A 22011-nucleotide genomic window follows, 5' to 3' on the forward strand; every position below is an offset into this window, starting at 1 on the left:
GAGATGCTGCTGCACATAGAGTCATGCCTCTGAGCGAGTTAATCCCATGTTTTGATCCAACTGCTGAAGCTTCAGGACCGAATGGCTTCAGTTTGTGACCTGACAAAAATACTACACAAATACAGATTTTTTGGATACAGGAAATACCTACTGTATGTAAAATATTATGTAAAAGCAGTGCTGTGGTGGAGTTAACTACTTGTACTTCAGTAATTAGTTTAATAACAGTTTACAGTAGTTGGCGGTGGTTTGACTACATTAAAATCTTGGAAGCTTTTTCAGTAGTTAAACGTTATGGGTTATGTAGCTTATGTAGAAAATTATTTGTAAAGAAAAAAAAAAATTTACTTAAACTGACCCTTCTTAAGTCCCGCCCCTTTTTGCCTTGTGCTTCAATAACAGTTGAGAAAACTTGGCACCTAGCTGAACCTTGGTCAACTTTCCCCTTTTGCTTAAGTTGACTCAGTGCTTGGTACCAAGCTTGCTCAACTGTTATTGGAGCGCAGAGTTAAAAGGGGTGGGACTTAGGAAGAGTCAATTGGTAAGACTCAAACAAGTTATTTTTTTCAAATCAAGTTAACAAGTTAGATGAAAACAATTGCTTAAAGGCAATTAATGTAATTAATGTACTAATATTCTGATTGCTTCACACTGTATAGTACACTTTAAACAGTTTGAATTAATGCAAATTTAAGGCAAGTCAGTTTAAAGTTTGTAATTTTCCAATCAATTATTTGCTTTATGATGTCTGTGATGCTATAAATTTCCTTAGAAATGCAGCATTTTCCTGAATGTGCCCCAGCAGTTGCTCCCAATCTAAGGACTGGTCTGCCCTAGTCCATAAATCAAACACACCTACACTTTACTGAGTGTTCAATTGTACCTCTGTATAACAAGAAGAGATTTCAGACTGATGATTTAACTGTGATGTAGTTTGGATGTAGCTGGAACTACTTTCTGAATGTAGTTTTAGTTTGACAAGCTAATATTTTTTGAGAATATTTAAGATTTAACTGAAGTACTCTTCATTGTGTAAAACTGTCCTCTCAGGGATCATAACGTGGTTATTTTTCCATGAATTGCGAACTGTAGAAATGACAGGTCAAATAAATATGTTATCATAGGTAAACATAACAAAAGCACATCACTTAATGGAGTGCATATAGTTTGAAAACAGTTTTGAGGAAGGCTCAGTGATTTGTATTTTTATTGTGCTGCGCCATCTAGTGTCTCATAAAAACTTCAACTTCTGGCTTTAATGAGGACATCATGAAGAGTCACAAAATGTCAGCTCTGAAAATGATTCACAGCTGCAGCTGGAGATGTGCACATGTAGCGCTCTCTGCTGGTGATCACGCAAGACTGCACCTTTAAAGTGTCGCCCTCAGAAAGGAGGAGAGACAGAACAGTCAAGACTCAGTGAGTGAGTGAAGAATGTCTTGTGTTTTATATTAGATTGGATGTATTTTGAACATGTAAAATAAAATAAAAAATATAAAGAGAAAAAACAGAACAAAAATAACATAATTTAACAGTAAACATGCACAACAAATTCCTCTTCTTCATACATTCATAATTAACAGACGCGTGTTTTTACTTTACAGCTGTGTCATCATTCGGTGGGTGGGATCTGTGGGAGGGTCCCATGTTGACAGTGTCAGACAGGAAGGTCTGTTAAGATGTCTGTTGTCAGGAGGAACAGGCTCAGCCACACCCTCTGAATAACCAAAACACAGTATGTACTGTATGTAGAGCCAGCTGCATAGTAAAAGCCTATAAAAGCACTCTTGCAATTTAGCTCTTGTTAAAGTTGGAGAACTCACAAGTTACATAAGAATGGTCAAAAAATTATGAGATAAAAAGTCATAATTATGAGATAAAAAGTCAAAATTATGAAATAAAAAGTCATAATTATGAGATAAAAAGTTGAAATTATGAGATAAAAAAAGTCATAATTATGAGATTTTAAAAAAGTCAAAATTATGAGATAAAGAAGTCATAATTATGAGATAAAAAGTCAAAATTATGAGATACTTAAACTTTTTTTATCTCATAACTTCTGTCTTTCTTCATAAATCATCTCATGACTTCTCAGATTTATCTTGTGACCTTCTGGAGGAAACTGACCTCTAAGTTGTAAACCACTGGACTGGGCTACTTAAATACACATTAAATAGTTAATCTAGCATTACCATTAACAACAGAACAGTGAAATACACTTTATATAATAATATAACTGTCGCAGGGACAATTTATCAACATTATGAACATTTCTGTACTTTTACTCAAATAGGTTTGAATTAAGGACTATAAGTATTCTTGCATTGTATGTATTGGTAGTTTTATTTAAGTTAAAAATGTGACTGCAATAATATTTACTCATTCACTGTTAACTTGTACTCCAGTTATTTTTTCTGCTGAAAATAGATAGTAATAAAATTTGGGGTCTGTTCTTCCCCTATAAATCACAGCACACTGAAAACAGTGTGAGACTTGCATCCATCCAGTGGATCTTTGAGCCAGTTTGGCCTGAGGCAGTAATAACAAACATGTGTCACTGATTTTCTGTGCTGGCACTGACCAGCTGAACAGCTGAGCGCTGATAGTAATGACGTTAACATCAATGCAGTAATCTATGAGTTCTCCACTCTGACTCTGTGCTCTGTTTGTTTGTCTTAACTGCTGCACTCAGCTGCTTTGACGTACACACCTCTGTGCTCGTTGCACAGCTCGTCCCCAGGTTATGTCACATTCCTGGGAACATGTTTGGACAGAGAGCTCACCTGAAACCGCAAGGAGAAAATAATCACAAGCACTCGCTTTTCATTCAGCAGCACAGGAGGAATTTCATGTTTCCACCCCAGCTGCAGGATGACATGATTCCCAGAAAATTCTGTCAATCCTCGGAGCAGAGAGCTTGTGAAACCGAGGATGTTTTTTCTCCTATCAGTCTTGTAAAGCTGGAAACAATGTTTTTACCCTGATAACACCTGTATCCTCTTCTCAAATCTCCCATCCACAGCTCCACTTTCATATTTCCTGCGCTCGTAGAAATAAAGGTACTAACTAGGACCATAAAAGGTTCTTTGGCTTGTCCAGCCACTTTTACGAGTTCTGCCTAGAGCACAAATGAGGGGTTATACCTCAAACTATCTGTGAAAGGTTTGCTTCCAGAACCGCCTATGAGAGGTTCTACAGAGAGCCCTTCTACGGTGTAATGGTTCCACCCAGATCCGTCTGTCAGGCCTTTTCCACCAACATGGAACCAGCCCTTCAAGCACCTAATTTCAAACTATTTTGAGCATTTCCAACAAACATAAAGTGGTTCAGAACCTAAAAAAAATGGTTCCCAGCTGTTTTTTCCTCAGAACCAAAGTGGGTATTCTACAGGTCGCACTGTTGATAATGTCCTTGATTATAATGGTTCCACTCAAAACTGGTGGAAACGCAGGCTAGTTCACCAAATAGCAACAAGTTTCCAAGGATCTTTAACGGAACCAGATCAAGATCTATAGCTAATTTGGTGGAAATGGGCTCTGTAGTCTGAGAGTTGAACCCGGAACATATCCACCTTGTAAGGGTGCTAACAAGAACCCATCCAGGGGGTTTTACAGAGAAATCATTTTTGACTTGTGTTCAGTTGAATAACATAATATGTTAATGTTAAAACTGATAAATTTCATTTTTTTGTAAATATGCACTCATTCTGAACTTGATGCCTGCAACACGTTCCAAAAAAGTTGATACAGGGTCATATTAACTACTTTGTTACATCACGTTTTCTCAGCAAGTGTTTTGGAGCTGAGGTCACTAATTACTGACATTTTGAAAGTGAAATTATTTCTTGTTCTTCAATATGCAACTTCAGATGTAGTTTGAACTCCACCACACATCTTCAACGGGAAACAGGTCCAGACTGCAGGAACTCTTTACTGGAGAGTCACATTGTTGTAACACTCGCAGAATGTATCTTGGCATTGTCTTTCTGAAACGAGCAGGGACATATGTGAAAAAGACATCGTCTGGATTTGTTGCTCCAAAACCTGTATGTACCTTTCAGCATTAATGGGGCCTTCACAATCATATAGAAAGCCACATATCAAAAAATGTTTTATCTAGAACCCTTTTAAATTATGGTACAAAGAATCCTTGACAAACCCTTGACAAAAGAGTTATTCAAGAAGGCCTGAAGAATTGTTTCTTCTTTGGATGAAAAGGGATCTTAAGTAGCAAATAGTTCTGGGTGGAACCTCAGCTCTTCAGGAAGAACCCGTTTGGAACCCTTATTTCCAAGAGCGTCCCTCGTGTGTTTTCATTGATATCTTTTGTCTTTGATTTGATCCTGTACTGCCAGTTTCACCTTTATTCCACCCCATCTCTACCTCTCTTTCATTGAGCGTCACTGTATGTCGATTAACCAGTCATGGCAGTGACATGTGGAATTTTTCATTACCTCGCCCCGGGGGCACCATGCTGTCTGTGCCTGTGTATCGTGCTGCTTTTTTTCCACTCCTGCCTTCTCCCTCTCTCTCTCTCTCTCTCTCGCTCTCTCACACACACTCACTCTCATTCTCTCTCTCTGGGGTATTATTCTGAGTCAGCCAGTGGTGAGCTGTGGTTTGTTGTTTGTTGTTCAGCCAGCTGTATGGGGCAGTAATAGTAGCCGTCGGTGACTGTGTGATCTCCTCTCCATGGCCTGTCGTCCCTCCGGCTCTGGCTCCTACACCGTGGTGATCATCCCCCTCAGGACAAGCCTCTACAGCCTGGACGCTCTTCGTTTCTACCTATGGGTGAGGGGAGAGGGAGGTGGTATGTTTGCGTTTGCAGGAGTGACATATGAGAGTGTGTTTTGATCCTAATCACTACCATCTCACTGTATCTTTGCTGTGTGTGAATTTAAGTGTGTTCCTCTTCAGTTTGTGATTCTTATCTCAGATCTGTTTTCTTTCCGTTTTCAGCCCAACATGGCTGTAGTATAACTTCACATTTTCAGTTAAAAAAGTTTAGTAGTCACTTCCAAAGAGTGACTTATTACTCATAGTTAAGCATTTACTGCTTCTCAAGTCTGTGTAGGTGTCACCAGTTTGGCACATTTGGCCAAGGTGCATTTACATGACCTTTTCGACTCCTCTGGAATGTGTAATGAACGATTCAAACGTATTTTGAGTCCAATTTTTTTGCTCCAAAAACAGTTTGGCAGCTAAGCATGCAGATTAATCAAGTTAGGTAACACTACCGTTAGCTACTGTTGGCAAACAGTAGTGTTAATGAATGTAAATTATTTTTATTATATGGACGTTATGTCAAGTCAAGTTCACTGACAACAGAAAAGAAAAAAACATTTTGGTAACACTTTCTTTGAATATTATGTCTATAATGCATTATAGGCATAATAATGTATGGCAACTTATAACTTTAACTCTTTTTGTAACACTTTCTAGACATTATAACGCATTTATAAGGCTTTATAAAGTGTTTATAATCATGCAACTTATAACAAAGTTTATAAAGTATCGAAAGTGGTAGACATAATGTATTATAAGTTCAGTGTGGACAATGCATTAAAACAGGGGTGTCAGACATATGGCCTGCAGGCCAAAATCGGCCAGTAAAAGGGTTTAATCTGGCCCACTGGGTAATTTTGCAAAGAGTAAAAAAAATAGCAGAGCACTAAGCAGTAATTCGAGACCAGAACACAGTTCTATGGAAAACAATGATGTGGGACATTGAGAATTGGATTATTATACATCTCAGGCTGTTCATCATCTGTTTTGTAAATGGATGGTTCATTAATAATGAATCATAATGTCTTATGAATGTGCTTATAATACAACATAGACATGACCTTCAAAAAAAGGGTTACCAAAATGTTTACCAGACACCAAAAATAAAATCTCATATTTTGATTGATTTTTTTATATATATATATAAATATTGTACTGATCCAGTCATACTGTTAAAAATGTACATAAAGCGAGTGTTTTTAAGAGATTCCACAAACATATTAACATAATTTAATTGTGGAATGAAAACTCCACACATGTTCCCAGTAGAAAAATACTGATGACTTAACTGAGCTTGACTCGCCAAAATCACAGAACATAAGCTCTGTTTTTTGAGACAATGAAATTATTATTATTATATTATTATTAATAACACGGGGGGTGCTTTTCATAGTGGACATTTAACTGAATTGCTTGCAGAATCACCATGTTAACAGTCACTTTTTCCATCTTTGTTCCATGTGTGAGTCTTTTGAAGGTAGCGTGGCTGCAGTCATCCCAGTGATACATTCCCACATGTCAAGTCTGACCCTCACAGCTTCCTGTTAAGAGCTTATTATAACCACTGACTGCAAATCTTATTATTAACCACAAATCATTATAGAAGCTAAAATTAATCAGAAGTGATACACCGGTATCATGAGTTTATCATTATCTCCTGATCCGTCAGATCAGATGAGAAGGTGGCTGATGTTTTGAGCTCATGATGCCACGCGTGGATCACCACCTCCATGTATATCATGATATCCTGGCTGTTGAAGCACTGTTAGCTCTTGTTTGAACCCATTTAAAGTGCGTGTAATCCAGCTGAGCATTGACAATAGAACCAAAGGCCTCCTGCTGCTCTGTAGATTGGCTCTGCTCATAGAAACAAAGCCTTGGGGCCTCTGGAAGACAACAGGCAGCACTGTGCCCACATGCTGCTTTACATCAGGCTGCAGGCCCGGTGTTTGGTGGTCCCCCCCATAGCAAACACACACATACTCAACAAAACTGGCTATATCATCAAACTCAACATTTCTGATTATTTTTTAAGTCTTTATGGATACTTTTTTTTTGCTGTGACAGGAAATGAAAGTATAGTAACCCCTAAGCCACTTTATGTTTTTGAAAATGTTAAATGTTTTTGTCTTTTATGTGAACTTGATCAAGCTGTGTCCTTCCCATCTCAGATTAAGCGTCTGAAGGATCTAGAGAAGGAGAAGGACGCTCTGTGCTCTGGTCTGGAGATCCTGGAGAAGGCTCGTCTCTGGTACCTCCAGCGGCTGGAGGAGAACAGAGCCCAGCAGGACAACATCGAGTCCAACAGCGTGTTCAGCTCCTGCGAGGGTGCAGCAGAGGTACACGGCAGGACTTCACTCACTTTACTGACCATAATTCAATGAATGCTGCATCAAACACAAACTAATTGGCTAGCAAATGGTGCCATTTGAACACTTAAACGCTCCTTTTTTTTATGAGTCTTGGTTGTTAGAATCTCTTTTTTATGGAAGCTCATTTCTGCCAATGTGCTGAAAAAAGTTCCTGTCAGAGATTATAATGAGGAAACCCCTTCAAATTACTGCAAAGATAAAAAGAAATCTTCCCAAAATAAGGAGAAACTTTCTTGAAATAATAATAAATTATTCTGAGCAAGTTTCTAATTATTTTTCAGATACTAACTCATTATTTTTGGGATACTTACCTGTGCATGACAGCTAAATGCTGCTGCAGTTTGCATGCAACTTGTGTACACACAGGCAGCGTTTCTGTTGTGGGGCTGCTACTGCCACCCCGATCTTTCAACATAGAGTTTGCAGAGGAGTTTTGAAGAGAAGGGCTGTAACCAGAAAGCAGCATGATTTATTCATTCAGATCAAGAGAGAGAAGGAGGAGGAAAGACAGTTTAAAAATGCTGTCCTGCATCCATTTTTTTCACAACATACTCTACAGGTACAGACGATGAAACTGTAGTGAAATGTGTCGTGTTGCAGGTATAATGTTGACTATCAATAGATCATTTTCACTGTGTAGCTTTACAGAGAGCAGCATGCGTCACGCAGAAAAAAACAGGTGCTTGCATGGGCTGTATGACTGCTCTGACCTGTTAAAATGGGTACCAAAATAAAATTCAACAGGTTCTGCCAGTCACCATGCACACAGGCTGCTCATGCAGGCAGTGTGACCAAACTGTAACTCATTATTTTGACTAAGTTTCTCATTATTTTAAAATACTAACTCATTATTTTAAGATACTGAGTAGTTACTTTGAGAAACTTTCTCATTGTTTTCACATACTGAAGCCTTATTTCAAGAGAGTTTGTCATTCTAATGACTTAAAGGATCTTATCTTTCCATCATATTGACAGAAATGGGCTCCCATACTTTTTTTTAGGAATCATTAACTTATTAATGGATGCAGATGAGACAGGATGAGAAACATTTTTTAAGACGACGAAATTACTAAGAGTTAACAGTAGTCTTCAACAATCATCGGCTCATGGCCAACATAAGATTCTGAGTCTGTCTGTTTGTGTCTTTCCAGACTCGATCTTGCCTCCTCAGGTCTCGTATCCAGCGGGTGAACGGCTCTCTGGGCTCTGTGATGAGTGAGCCCAATGTCACCAGCAGCAGCGTCCCCTCTCTGCCTGAAGCACTGGCAGACAGCGACCTCCGCTGGCACAACACAGTGCTGACTCAGGTAAGGAGATCAGGCACTATAAAATAATTTCCAGCTATTATGTGACTTGTTTTTCTCAGGTTGCATACCAAACTTTTTGTTTATTTCTTTTGGCACATTCCACAGAATGAGTGTTTTTCTCTTTTTGAACAGAGGATCCTTTTGTTTAAATGATCTACGGCTCATAATTGATGGCTGTTTATGCCTGTATCCTGTCCATCATCATTTTGTTTCATTTTTCTCCTTTGACAGGAGGTGAGTGACAAGAACCGTCAGATCTCCATGTTAGAGTTGGAAAAAGACGCTCTTCTTGAACAGCTTGATGAACTGCAGGCTCACTGATTGCATAAATACACACACACACATTGACAGGCAGACACATGAACTGTACTGCAAACTTACGTTTCACTTACTGTGACACATCCGCTGACTTTCAACCACTTGTAAATATGTATTTAAATGAATAAATCACAGTAAGTGATGAATCATTTGTTTCTGTGCGATCTTTTGAATATGAACCAGTTTTACCAAAGTGTTGAACCTGAGAAACAGGACTGTCAGCCAACTATTACTGTAATGAGTCAGTAACTATCTTAATTATAGCCCAGCCCTGCTGTCATCATGCACCATGAAATAACTTCCCATTAGCAACAGAATTATTAACATAGGCAGTTAATCTTATAATGGTCCCATTAATTTCTTAATTGTTTTTTTCTGCTGACACAACAATAGACGATTTTCACAGCAGCCGTATTGACATCAAATAACAGTGTCAACTAGATTTTTTAGATTTGCAAAAAGCTAAGATTTTCAGTGTTTATGTCCAGTTTACACTTTCTGGCTGTGAGAAAGAGGTGCAAAATAACAGAAACACCTTACATTATAGTACAGCATGTATTTGGGAAATCAACTAAGTACATTTACTTAAGAACAATTTTTAAGTATTTGTAATTTTCTTCAACATTTCCACTTTATGTTGCTTTATGATTATGTTCTTTATCTTCTTTCAAATTAAAGGTTTACACACAAATCATATGATTCATTGATACATTTTACTACACAGCTTTATTAACTACTTGATTCTGATTGGTCAATAACAGCAGTCTATTATTTCTGTATAGCACACCGTTGCTATATGAAAAACAGATCATTGCTATGGACACAGTTTTTACCATAGACTCAGGAGGAGGAATAAAATCATCTTTAAATTAATATTCTGTATCAAATTATTATTATTATTATCATTATTTTGGTAAGCAACTATATAATAACCAGTCCAGTCTGTCCAGTCTGTCCTACTCTGTTCTCAGTCTTATAATTAGTCCAGTTGTTTACAAAAACCTAAATATCACTTTTCTTCCTTCCACCTTGTCCCCTTGGGTGGGTGAGGCAACTTAGTTGCAATCTGCAAGCCCACCACTAGATGCCACTAAATCCTTCACACTAGTCCTTTAAGTTGAAGTGTATTTTTTGTCTGCAGTGTGTAGCAGGAGACAATCCTGCATCTTTGTATGTGCTGTTACCCTCAGTTGTTCCGTTTCCGTCCCTGAATGTGGGCTCTCTGTCTCGACACGTTGCAGCAAACCTCTCCCGGTGGTCCCGCACTGATCTTACTTCAGCTGATAAACTTTATCTAACTGAATCATCAGGCAAGTTTGCAGGAATTTTTATGCTGCACAAATCTGTAGCCTTTCTTTCAGACAGAAGAAAACATTAACAGGCTTAATATAGAGCTCAAATCTCTGGCACCCATTCAGGTTCCTCATCCTGATTTTATTGTAGTTTTTATCCCACATTTTAACAAAGGACCGAAAACACTGTCGTTCCATACAAACACTAGAAGACACTATCAATAGATCCAAATATTTTAATAGACATGAAGCTTCTCCAGTACTTACATTCATGCAATTATTTTTTTGTTACAAGTTTTCTGAAATCATATGTTGTATCAAATATGCAATTGAGGCATTGTCTTATTAAATATGCACTTATTTGCATAAATTCCCACAACATTAATCTGAACATTGGATAAAGGCAGCTTCAAACTTCTTGTGTCTGTATTCTGTATTGCAAGTTTTCTGAGAAAGTATTTTCAAATATGCAAATGATGTATTATCTTATTAAATATGCACTAATTTGCATACTGTTGCAGAACAGAAAACTAAAGGCAACGAAACCTAAAACACCTGAATGTGTATTTTGGATGTTTTCTTTTCATTAGTCCGAAAGAAGAAGCACAATAGCCCAAAATCTCAAAATTAACCAGCACATAAAACAATTTCTACTCCACTCATTTTTTTAAAAAACTTTTTCCTGCTGACTTGTTTTCATTTTTTATGCTTCATATCCTTCATCAGAATCATGTTTTGTATGCTCATCCCCACAAGGTGAATGATAGAGTGTGTGTTTACTCCGGGGCCCATGGTGGCCCTGTGTGTCTGAGGCTTACAGTCATCATGAGAGAAGGCAAACAGAAGAACGTTTGATAGGAGACAGGATGCAGTATAAGGGCATTTTGTTGTATCTGCTGGTTTAAGACAACAGGGTTTTGTGCAGTTGTTTGTTGCACAAAGTAGGGTCAAGACAACAGCACAGGACAGGCAAGTATGAAGAGGCTGCGGTGGCACCATGAGGAGTCTGTTACCTCAACCTCTGGCCTCACATCCTCCACATCTGGGAGCAGCAGAGACAGCCACAGGGACCTAAAAATGTATTACTTTTGCATTACCTTGTGCAAGAAAACACTCTGATTAATAATTTTAAAAGGAATTTCAGTCTCATGTGAAGTCAGAGAAAACATCAAACCACCAACAAATGCCATTATCATCCAATATTATTCTGTATTCACATTGGAAGCATCATTTCAAAAAAAAAGATTTTGGACTCTGGACTCAACTTTTGATGACAGCACTAACTAAAGTGTTTTAATTTTTAATTTCACTTGCTTAATAGTTCAGACATTAATTTGTTCTTCTATCATAAAAAAGCGTTAACAAAGTGTTAACAAACTAAAGTTAACTTTGCATACAGTATATGGATTATATTTATTATTGGAATCTTCTCTAATATTATTCCATTGTTTATAATATTTCTACACATATTTGTTTCTACAATATATGAGGTTTTTTTTCTTTTTTCCCCAGCCAATAAGAAATGTTTTCCTAATGCTTTCCAGCTTTTTGATCTGGGTCTGTTCCTGCGTTCATGCTGCAGTCACAAATGAGGTGAAATGTTTTCAAGCTATACACAAAGTACCACAATCCTTTATGCTGTTTCTCTGTAGAGGTACCTTTAGTTACAAAATAAAAGCTAACTGAAACTGCGACCGATCCTTGTTGCAGTTTTGGTTTAGGTTCACTTAATAATTAATTAATTTTAATTATAGAAGATTACCCAGCCATCAGATTAATGCAATGGAATAAAGATAGATCTGGGTTTTCTCCACCAGTTTTTTGTGATTTGCCTCCTTTTAGCTTAAAACTAAACTGACTAAACATTTTATATAATATATTATTATGATACAAAAGACAAACAAACAGATCCAACTCTGGAATTAGTTCTGAAGTTAGTTAGGATTTGCTTTTGTAATACTAAACTGGGTAAAAAATCAAATTTTAGACTCTTTCTATCTCAACTTAAGATTTAAGCTACACATTTCTATTATTAAGTCCCAGATAAAGTTATAAATCTTTCCTCTGTTCTCTGTATTAAATCACATTCATGCATAACCAACAGCTTTTCCAGTAAAATACTGTACTAGAGCAATGCCTGCAAGGAATCTGTGCTGGGATCAGATTAGAATCAGCCTGTGTGCATTAGGAAAGAAAACATCCATCCAGGGCAGAGGCTTTCATTTAAGTAGCTTCATGTTCTCTATCTTCAGAGTGCCACTGAACCATCAAGCCCAGGGTACCAGCACTTGACTAATTATTGGGTCTAATTCACATTCTGCACAGCCAAACACCTTTTGTTATGGGTATGTCATGCCTTTGTGGCTGTCAATGCCGTTCTTCCATAGCAGCACGGTTCACTTGAGCTGCACTCTGCTCTCCCAAAATCCCTTTTACTTGTATACAATATCATGTTTGCCTTTTTCCCCCTCCGATTTGTGGTTTTGCTGAATATCAGAAATTTCTAGCTGTTTCCATGCAGGTCAGCGGAGGTGGGAAGTATAAACACACAAATAGGGTGGAGATGAGGAGGAGGTGTTTTTTTGGAGGTTCCTCTCGCAGGGCTGAGGGCTCCCTGATAAATACATTCCTTAAGCTATTAGGAGAGAAAAACTTCCTGAGATAGAGCAGTCGGTAGGTGGTCTTTGAAGAGCACTCAGGTAACTAAAAACAATAAGCGAGAATTTTTCTGAATAGACACATTTCTGTGCATCAAGCATGCGTTACAGTAATATACAGGGTTACAAGGTCCATTTATTGATCATTTTGCAACCAAAGGTTGTATCACGAGATGCTAGTTGTAGTCCCTTTAATGCTACTCACAAAACCAAAATTAGAAATATATACATATGTACAGTAAATAGGTGAATAAATAATACATGGTGGAGTACTGAGGATGAATTAAAGAGTAGTCTGGTGGTACGGCTGTGGTTACTTCTATATCTCTTGCCAGATGGCCAGATGGGTGAAAAGGCTGTGCCTGCGGTGGATATTGTCTTTCATTATCCTTTTGGCTCTGCACATGCACGTCACAAAGGCTCTTACTGATGCCAGTGATGTTCTGGGCAGTTTTAATGATGCAATAACGCAGCAGTGTTCACTTCCACTGGCCAACAAGACACAAAAAAATCAGCTTCAGTTGAGTACATACATATTTGAACAAAAAGTATACTTCAAGCTACTACAAGGAACTTTCATTTTATGTTTATTTTGGAGGCCCGTGTCAACCACAGTGGTAGTGTTTCCACCACAAAATATAACCTAGAAAATTATCTAAAGAAAAATCTCCTCCAGCATCTTTTCAACCAGCTAACGAACTACTTACTTTAACTTTGCCTGTGAAAATGAAAACACAGGCTTGTTTCATCTGGTTTCATGCAAATCCAACCTGGAAACAACCAGTTTTCTTGTAGATTGTCACTTTAACTTATGTAGGTTGTGTAGAGGCATCAGTATAAAACTGAGACAGTTTCATAACCAGTTAAAAAGTCGTCACAGTAGCTTTTAAGCACCAAAACTAAAAGTATTCAGAATGATACATTTCTGGATTATAATTATTGATTGATTCATGTGTAAGCATAATGCTGCAGCTGGTAAAGGAAGATCTTCAGAGCCTAACAAGAGTAGTATATGTACCTGCAGTGGAGTAAAAGTATAAAATAGCATATAAAATGGAAAATACTCATATAAAGTACAAATAAAGTACACTAGCTGAATAAATGTGGCCTATTTAATTATATTCAACCACTGTTGTTGCAGCAGGAAAATCACAGCTGTGATTAATAAAGTGATTAAATGGGTCTAATTAATATTATTAGCTCCACCTGTGTTTCTCTACAAGTCGAAGAGAAAATGTGCTGAGAAAGAAGCCCATCATGGTAGCATCGTCTCATTCTCTTCATTACAGTAAGTCTTCTGATTTTACAGCTACAGGACAACATTATAAGGTTTAATGTTTATTAGAAATTAATTCATGTATGAACTCTTGAGCTGTTCACTCATTTTGTGTCAGTAGAGGACATGCATGTGATCTAAAGATCTAAGAGAGAACAACTGAAGCTGTCCACTGAATTTAGTTACAACCACTGTTTAGTTTGTATCATACAGATTTCACACTGCTGCATGGCCTTACTTGGATCCCATGCTTTACAGTTATTTGTTATTTGATGAATTGCAATTTCAAGGTGCTCAGAGATGTTATTATTTTTACCTGGTATCTGTTCAACCGTCAAAATGATCTGTGTCTATATCTGTGTTTTGATAGAGCACCAGAAGTGGATGTGGTTTGTACAGAAAGCCATGTTAAACCAGGCTAATGTTGTGTTTTTTTAATCTACATTTCACTGGCAATGCAATTGTTGTGCATACAAAACATCATTTTTTTTTTATTTGGCACATAATAACGTTTAATAATTTATCTTCAGTTTCTACCATTTAATTCACAAACACCCAAATAATGACAAATCAGGTTCACAACTCACTGTAAACAATTTCTGAAATACAGATTTTCTTGGGTTTCTAAAAATCAAAGATTCAAGTTTATCTGAGGAAGAAAAGTAAATTATCTCAACAAAACATTATAAGTCGGTAAAACTTTTTTTGGTTTATTTCAAAGCTTAGGTTTGATTCAAAACTCAAAAATCTAGTAAAGGCAGTTGTCTTGAAATTCAGTTACAGTTACAGTTAAAAAGTTTTATAAATCTTAAGATTGTGTGTTTTCATCTGAAATAGAAACTCTACATTAAGGATAAAATTATATGCATTAAATCAATGACTGGTTAATGACTGCGACCTTTTATTTATTTATTTTTTAACTCTGTCGAAGCAATAATGGAGCTGACTTTTTCTGAATAATAATGACCAACTTCAGATAGAAGAAATATCTGTTATTTGTGCTTTCCTGAAAAACATATCTGGATTTGGCTGTATCCCAAATACAAATCATTATGATTCAGCTGTGAAATTCATAAACATGTTATAGGACATGGAACTATTTGTTTAGAAATCTCTCAAGTGATGGACTGACACACTAAATGCATCTTTTCAAGTTCAAGTTCAGATACTTGAATATTCATGAATATTCACATTGGTTAGTCTGAAGTTCATAACATAGGCCTATGAAGAATTTGTTTACTGTTTTTTTGTTTGTTTGTTTTGTTTTGTTTTGTTTTGTTTTCAGTGTTTTCGATGTAAAACCCAGTAATAAATTACCTGGCTGATAATGGCTATTACGTGCAACAAAATCATCTAAGTTTAAAGAGTCATTCAGTCTTCTTTCAAATAATTTTACTATGACTCTTTGTCGTAGCTCACTACATGTAAACCAATCATGTTTATGCCCAAATGTACAGTTTTTACATACAGCAAAATAAGACAATGTAAATGCTGTCAACAAGGAATGTTTTACTTTCTTAACAAATGAATTAATGCACAGCAGATCACAGATAGAGAGGATAAGATCTAGTAAACTATGTCCCCATTGTCGCTGAGGCCAGTTTTGGACTCTCCATCACTGTTGCACTCTGTCCTCTGCGCCTGCAGCGGCGCACAATTACGCGCGTCCACACCAAGCGACACCTCGTCCATCCTCGACGCGTTTATGTCCAGCAGACTCTGCAGGTGTTTGATGTAGTCAATAGCGGCCCGCAGCGTCTCCACCTTGCTGAGCCGCTTGTCCTCCAGCTCCTGCGGCAGATGCTCTCTGAGCCGCGCGTAACCCTCGTTTACGCAGCGCACTCGGTGTCGCTCCCGCTCGTTTCTTTTGCGGATGAACGCGGGCTCGAAGGAGTAATCACACACGCCGAGGGGTCCGTGGAAGGGGAAGTAGGAGAATCTCCTGTAAGGTAACCTCTGGCCGTGCACAGGGTCCAGGTACGCAGCGTCCAGGTGGAAAGGCAGTCCGAGGCGGAGCGCGTCTTTATATCCGCTGTTATCCATGGAGAAGCCGTGGAGAGCCAGCGGAGGAACACGTGAAAAATGCTCCATTAACGCTTCTCTATGGATAAAAAAATGTGAAAATCTTAGATTAAACAGCAGTGAAATATGGGTAATTAATTTTGCACCATAATCGATACAGCTTACTCTGTCAGAGTCTCCTCACGATCATCTCGAGTTCTGAGCAGGAGTTTCCTTTTAAATCTCGCCACTTTGTGATAAAATATAGTAGAGTGTGATCATTCATAAGTCGACCCTTCTTGATCTTGTTCGGGACTCTGTCAGTCTGTGTGACAACTTGTCCGTTGGGATTTTTAGGCTGTAGGTATGGTGGGTGTGATGATGGGCGGAGATGAAGCAGCCAGATTTCTCGCCAAGATAAAACTGTTTACATAACGTTTTCTGCCTTCCGCTGATACTATGATTATAAAGAGTTATATTATAACTTATTATATATATTATTAGAATAAATATTATTATATTATATTATATTATTATATTATAATTGACTTTATTAATTATGATAAATTATATATATCCAGTGCCACTCAGTCTGAGCGGCAGGGGCCAAAAATACTACTTTACTTTACTTAACTTATTACTTGGTATCAAAAGTAATTAGTTACATTACCAGTTCTATTACTATATCACTTTTGTACCTTGTTATGTTCCAAAATTGACCTGCTGATCCAATGAACTGTTACATTCAGAGTCAAATAAAGTCAGAATATTGACACCACTTCCACCTGTGTAAAGGCTTTCTGTCGCTCCTTTAGCTTTTTGGCCAGCAGCTGATGCGACCTGCCCTGACCTGCTGCACATATAAGACGTCATAAGATAGCCTACCTGGGTCCAAAAGTAACTCACTGCTGTAAAACAACCACGATAACTGATGTAAATCTGTCTGTGTGACTCAGGTAGAAATCATGTTCCTGGACGAGGTAATATTAAAGTTTTATTCAGGTTACATTTACTCACATTCACTGACTTCCATCCTCACTCTGATATATCCAGTCTATCTTTTGCTTTCCTAGGAATTATAGCAATCAGCTAACAAAGGTTAGCAGGAAACACAGTGTTACTTTAAATAACTGTGTTGCTGCATACTACTGTACCCATCAGCCTAAGTTGTTTGTGCACCTTTGTGACTTTGTGGCACTTCTCACATTTTTGAAAAACCTTTTTTCATGGCTCCACACTGGTGAAAGGCGTGGCTTGAGGCATTTTGTTTTCAGGGCATCCCATTCTAGTGAACGTGATATCTCAGGAACACTTGGAGGGAATTTCTTCAAACATGGTTCCAGCGTCCACTTGGACTCAAACTGATTATATTTTGGTCATCAAAGGTCACGGTCAGATTTTGGGGCATAACTCAAGATTTCATACACTAAGGTGGACAAAAGGTCAAAGGTCAAATTCATAGTGACATCATAATGTTCAGCTCTCTATCAGTCCTCTGTACTCGTTTGTAAAAATAGTCTCTAAGACAAGACAGTATGTTTCTCACTGGAAATTATTCACTAATTACACATGTAAATATAGTGATAACTTCCATTTTGCCCAAAAGTAAATATTATATTTTATACTTATATTATTATTCTTGTACTATTCATAGCTGTCCAGTAAAAAACACTCTCCAAAGATGGTGATTTCACTCAAAATGTTGAAAAAATGCATCAACACAAAACTGAAAACATGGCTGTTTGTCTTAGCTTCAGAAAAGTTGACATTTTGGACATAAGCGGTTTTCGCTGGACAGCAACTAATATGCCTGTTGGCCAGTATCAACATTTTCTTTTCTTGATGCTGCTTTTCCCATAAACCAAAAATATGATGGCTTCACAAACTGTTCTGCTTAATATTTTGATAGCAATTTTTATTAATAATTTTATGCACAGGTGATTTAGTGTCTGTCAGTTGTAACATGTCAAAGATAAGGACTTTACCATGAAGACTTTATTTGAATATTATTTATTTTTTTGTAATTAATAATCCACAGTGTAGATGTCAACACATGGAGAAGTTCTCTGATGTCCTTTGATTAGGTGCAGTCAGCAGAGGCAGAGCGAGGGCGGCCTGAGACGTGGATGGTGCAGCATCCATCCAGGAAGCAGGGCTGGACTCATATCCCTGTGGTAAGTGGTATATTCCACACACAGGCACCGTCACTGGAGTCTCTAAGTATGGTTTCTGCACCTTGACTGACTGCAGGGCACACGGCTCCATCACAGCTGTCTGGGTGTGAGCGGCCTTCATCACACCTGTTTCCTCCTCACGTTTACATGTAAACACTACAACACACAAATACATTGATCAGTCTTCTAAAACTTTAAATCTGCATACAGCAGTAATAAATATGTATTCTGGGTTTTCTCCATTCTGAAATGTTAGAGGTGCGTCTGCTGTCTGTCACAAGTGAGCGAGTTGGTTCACTTCTGGTTCCACAACAAATTTGGTGCCTAACAGAAAGAATCTCTTGCTGTCTGTCTGTTTGTGTGCATGACTGTCCTTCGAATATCTTGAGAACGGTTCATGCCAGTGATGTCACACATCAGTATTGAGCGTGACGTCAATCAGATGAGCGCTTCTTGACATCGCTGCATTTCCACAAACGGCCAAGCAGTTCAGACATTAGTTTATATTAAATCTTCATCTTAAAAGTCTAAATGAGCTGGTTTCTGCTCCACAATATCTTGTATTAATGTAAATGTTCAACAACAGCAAAATGTTTAACTACTTCAACTAAATTCTTTTTAAAATCATAAAATAGGTCTAGTTTGTAAAAGTAATGTAATTTAACAATCTGTGATCTGTGATCTAATCTGGTCAAATATAATCCAATATAATCATATATCTTCTAGTTAATCACATTTTACTTTAAAATATGCCGTGATTCACAGAAACATCATCTTACCTTCATACTGATTTCTGACCGTTTTCCTTTCCCTCTTCCTCTTTTTGCCCTGCAAGAAAACAATCACATTACACTTTTCCTCTGATACCAACTCATAAAAACTCTCTGCGGTGACTGTGCTTCATCGGCTGCAGTGCAGTGATGTGTCAGCAGGGTGTACTCACATAGTTTTCACCGGTGGACCATCCGGGGTGTCTCCGGGCATGGAGCAGTCTTTCTTTTTCGGCCTGGTCATAGTATTTGGCCTGCTCCTCTCTCGTCAGTGAATTCCACTGCAACAGACGACAACAAACGGTCAGCATACAACACAAAACATGAGCATGAAAACATATTAACAGATGCAGACACGGATCCACATCAATCAGTGTATCTCTGCTGCAGTATATATGAGTCATTAAATGCAACAAAATCTGCAAATCTGTGAGACAATAAATTAAATCACTGTAAAGATTTAGAGTAAGAGGATTTTTCACAAGCTTGACTGCAGAAAAAAACACTTACTCTCTGTCCTAGGACTGCATTCACCATCGTACTACTTCTCTTCATGATTTCGGCCTCAGTGTTCGCTCTCTGCTCCTTCATAAACAGCATGAATGCATTCAGAGGCTTCTTAATGTACGGCCTGTCTTCACTCTGTTGGCTTTCACGTTTTCTCTTTCTGTGGGACAAAAACAGAGCGAGAGTTCATGGAGCTGCTGTGCAAAACTGCAAGGGAAGAAATATTTTTTTAAATTGAGACCTCACGCACACTACAACAGAAACTCTTTCAACTGTTCTAGTATCATAAATATGTCATTTATAACACAACAAATTCTTAAGAAATCCAAGTGGGTTAGTGCTGAAAAATACTGAAATTGGTGATGCTACAATTATCGATTTCCCACTGTTGCTGTCCCATTGTTGTTGCAGCCACTAAAATCATTGTCAAGAGTGTGTTATTTCAGAGCAGCGGGCTTTTGTGTTCAGGATATCCATGCAGACATACTTGGTAGGCACATAACTAGGCTTATTTATAGTTTGCATTTCAGTCTGTGACAAATTTTGACCAAAACTGTCCAGAGCAAACTTACTTGAATCTGGAGGTGTTCACTGGAGGAGCAGCAGAGACAGGAGGAGCAAAAGTCTCTGCTGTTAACACATGCAACACCTCTCCATTCCTACACAGATACAGGTAACACACATTAAAAGAGTGTGTGTGATGATACAAGCAGAAGCTTAATAGCTGTGTTCGTGTGTGTTTGTTTGCATTTATGTGTGTGTTACTTACAGCATTCCAATGGGGCGTAGGTTAATGCCATCGGGGAGCCTCACAACTGGTTTGTTGTCACACTGGAGACACAAACACACACAGAACAGGTGATCATATAAGCTGCAGTGGTGCCATCTGCCCACCAGGTGTCAGGATTTATCCTTACTGTAATTTCACAATGGACAAATAACCCACTAACACCCAGCTGTTCGAATGAGCTGCTGACATCTGCAGAGCAAAAAACATGTGAAGAATCCACAACAAACAGGTGACAACAGTAGCACGTCTGTAAAATGTGAAAAAAAATCGAAATACTCATTACAATTCTCATGAGCACAAAGCAATATCTTCAAATTGCTTCTTTTGTTCAGACCAACAGTCTTAAACACAAAGACTTCATTATTAATTTTTGTCTTGATTAATCATTTGGTTTCTAAGATATAGTAGCCAATTTCCACCAATATGCTGAAAAAATACCTTAAAAGTTATTCTAATGAGAAACTTATTTTAAAATACTAAGTCATTATTTTGAGAATGTTACATATTATAATGACTTGCATATCTCTTTTTTTCATCTACAGATATTGATCCCTAACCTTTACTTAATATCTTACCTGTCCATGGCTATAAGCACCCTGGGGCATTGTGGGAGCAGCCATCAGATGACAAACTGCTACTCCACCCTCACTTAGTGCCGGCTGAGGACGGGTGTTGAGCTCGGGTCCGGCAGGTACAGGAGGAGGAGGAGGAAGAGACGAAGGTGCAGGAGTTGGAGGGGTGGGTTTGCTGTCCACTATATCGTTTAAGGCCGCGTGGAGAGTGGAAACCAGCTCTTCCCACTCCATCCCCTCTATAGCACGCTCAAACGCTGCCCTCAGATCCATTTTAGCAGCAGAGATTTGTGTCCACAACTCGACCAGAGGAAAGACTCTGTCTGAATAAGTGGTGCTTTCTGGACTCCTATCACACACTTTGAGAGAAACCTGCTTTTGAGACACTTTTACAGGAATAACATTTGTTACTATTAAATTAATCACCAACTATTCTGACTCAAAATTAAATAAAATTGTTATAATTGGCTTCACTTGCATCAACTACAACATTAAAATTCTGCTGACGTGTTAATTCATCAATAACGATACTCTAATATGAAAATGTATATAATAATATGACCCTTTAAAGGAGTACTTTCTTTTATGTACTTACCTTACTGTTTTGTCTTCACTGATGTTTCGCTTCACTGACTTGACTTGAAGTTATTCGAGAGGTTTGGATTTTTCTAGTTTTCCTGAGTTTTGATGCTTTCACTGCGGCAGCCTTCAGGTGAAATGAAGCACTTGTGTTTAAAAACTATTAAAAACTCTACACATTCTATAGAATCTCACTGTGTCATTATGATGATGTAAACTAATATTCCATTCTCTGTTTCCATTCTAATTTATTCTCTTTCTCCAACATCCCAACATTAAAATGATAATACAGTTGTCAGGTGAATGTAAGTCAATGACTGGTTACCAGTACAAGCATTATGTCCAACTCTACTATTTGAATAGGCTGCTCTTTATTAGCTGGACTGCAGCAAAGTGGGACCAGAACATATTGGCCTAGACCAATTAGATTTCAACCTAGTCTTGTTTTAGTCCTTCTGTAGTTGTAAAAGATGCACACTCAGCAGAGGCAAACATAATAAACTTCATTCATTCATGTAGGACCTATAAAACACTTCATACATAAGATGCGAACTCAATGTGCTGTACACAAAATTTTATTTAAGAAAGCCAAAATGTTTAAAACACTGAGAC

At 37.9% G+C, this 22011-nt stretch overlaps 3 protein-coding genes across 3 annotated transcripts; 1 reads left to right on the top strand and 2 right to left on the bottom strand.

The window, feature by feature from the left end:
* Nucleotides 1-4535: 4535 nt before the first annotated feature.
* Nucleotides 4536-8927, top strand: LOC146306706 (suppressor APC domain-containing protein 1). Its single transcript, XM_084711072.1, has 4 exons — nucleotides 4536-4790; nucleotides 6956-7123; nucleotides 8308-8463; nucleotides 8695-8927. The coding sequence occupies exons 1-4, from the start codon at nucleotides 4692-4694 to the stop codon at nucleotides 8782-8784; spliced, it is 513 nt and encodes a 170-aa protein (XP_084567198.1). The 5' UTR covers nucleotides 4536-4691; the 3' UTR covers nucleotides 8785-8927.
* Nucleotides 8928-15446: 6519 nt separating this feature from the next.
* LOC146306707 (achaete-scute homolog 4-like) lies at nucleotides 15447-16323 on the bottom strand. Its single transcript, XM_084711296.1, has 2 exons — nucleotides 16194-16323; nucleotides 15447-16107 (listed from the first exon to the last, which is right to left on the bottom strand). Exon 2 carries the CDS (start codon nucleotides 16095-16097, stop codon nucleotides 15573-15575), a length of 525 nt encoding a protein of 174 aa, XP_084567422.1. The 5' UTR covers nucleotides 16098-16107; nucleotides 16194-16323; the 3' UTR covers nucleotides 15447-15572.
* A 1730-nt stretch (nucleotides 16324-18053) lies between these two features.
* LOC146306708 (transcription factor 7-like 1) lies at nucleotides 18054-19858 on the bottom strand. The gene is made up of 5 exons (XM_084711510.1): nucleotides 19845-19858; nucleotides 19462-19618; nucleotides 19125-19232; nucleotides 18961-19009; nucleotides 18054-18337 (listed from the first exon to the last, which is right to left on the bottom strand). The coding sequence occupies exons 1-5, from the start codon at nucleotides 19856-19858 to the stop codon at nucleotides 18054-18056; spliced, it is 612 nt and encodes a 203-aa protein (XP_084567636.1).
* Between the last annotated feature and the right edge of the window lie 2153 nt (nucleotides 19859-22011).

This window comes from Lutjanus erythropterus, chromosome 22 (genome assembly GCF_056507025.1).
Source record: "Lutjanus erythropterus isolate fLutEry1 chromosome 22, fLutEry1.hap2, whole genome shotgun sequence".
NCBI classification, from domain to species: domain Eukaryota; kingdom Metazoa; phylum Chordata; class Actinopteri; order Lutjaniformes; family Lutjanidae; genus Lutjanus; species Lutjanus erythropterus.

What these genes read in the sequence shown, in the direction of transcription:
- LOC146306706 (XM_084711072.1), top strand. Translation starts at nt 4,692, where the DNA reads ATGGCCTGTCGTCCCTCCGGCTCTGGCTCCTACACCGTGGTGATCATC. An exon ending in CTCTTCGTTTCTACCTATGG is followed by an intron (nt 4,791 to 6,955) that starts GTGAGGGGAGAG and finishes TTCCCATCTCAG; the next exon opens with ATTAAGCGTCTGAAGGATCT. An exon ending in ACAACACAGTGCTGACTCAG is followed by an intron (nt 8,464 to 8,694) that starts GTAAGGAGATCA and finishes CTCCTTTGACAG; the next exon opens with GAGGTGAGTGACAAGAACCG.
- LOC146306707 (XM_084711296.1), bottom strand. Translation starts at nt 16,097, where the DNA reads ATGGAGCATTTTTCACGTGTTCCTCCGCTGGCTCTCCACGGCTTCTCC.
- LOC146306708 (XM_084711510.1), bottom strand. An exon ending in ATGCAGTCCTAGGACAGAGA is followed by an intron (nt 19,233 to 19,461) that starts GTAAGTGTTTTT and finishes CGTCTGTTGCAG; the next exon opens with TGGAATTCACTGACGAGAGA. An exon ending in GGTCAGAAATCAGTATGAAG is followed by an intron (nt 18,338 to 18,960) that starts GTAAGATGATGT and finishes TGTGTGTTGTAG; the next exon opens with TGTTTACATGTAAACGTGAG.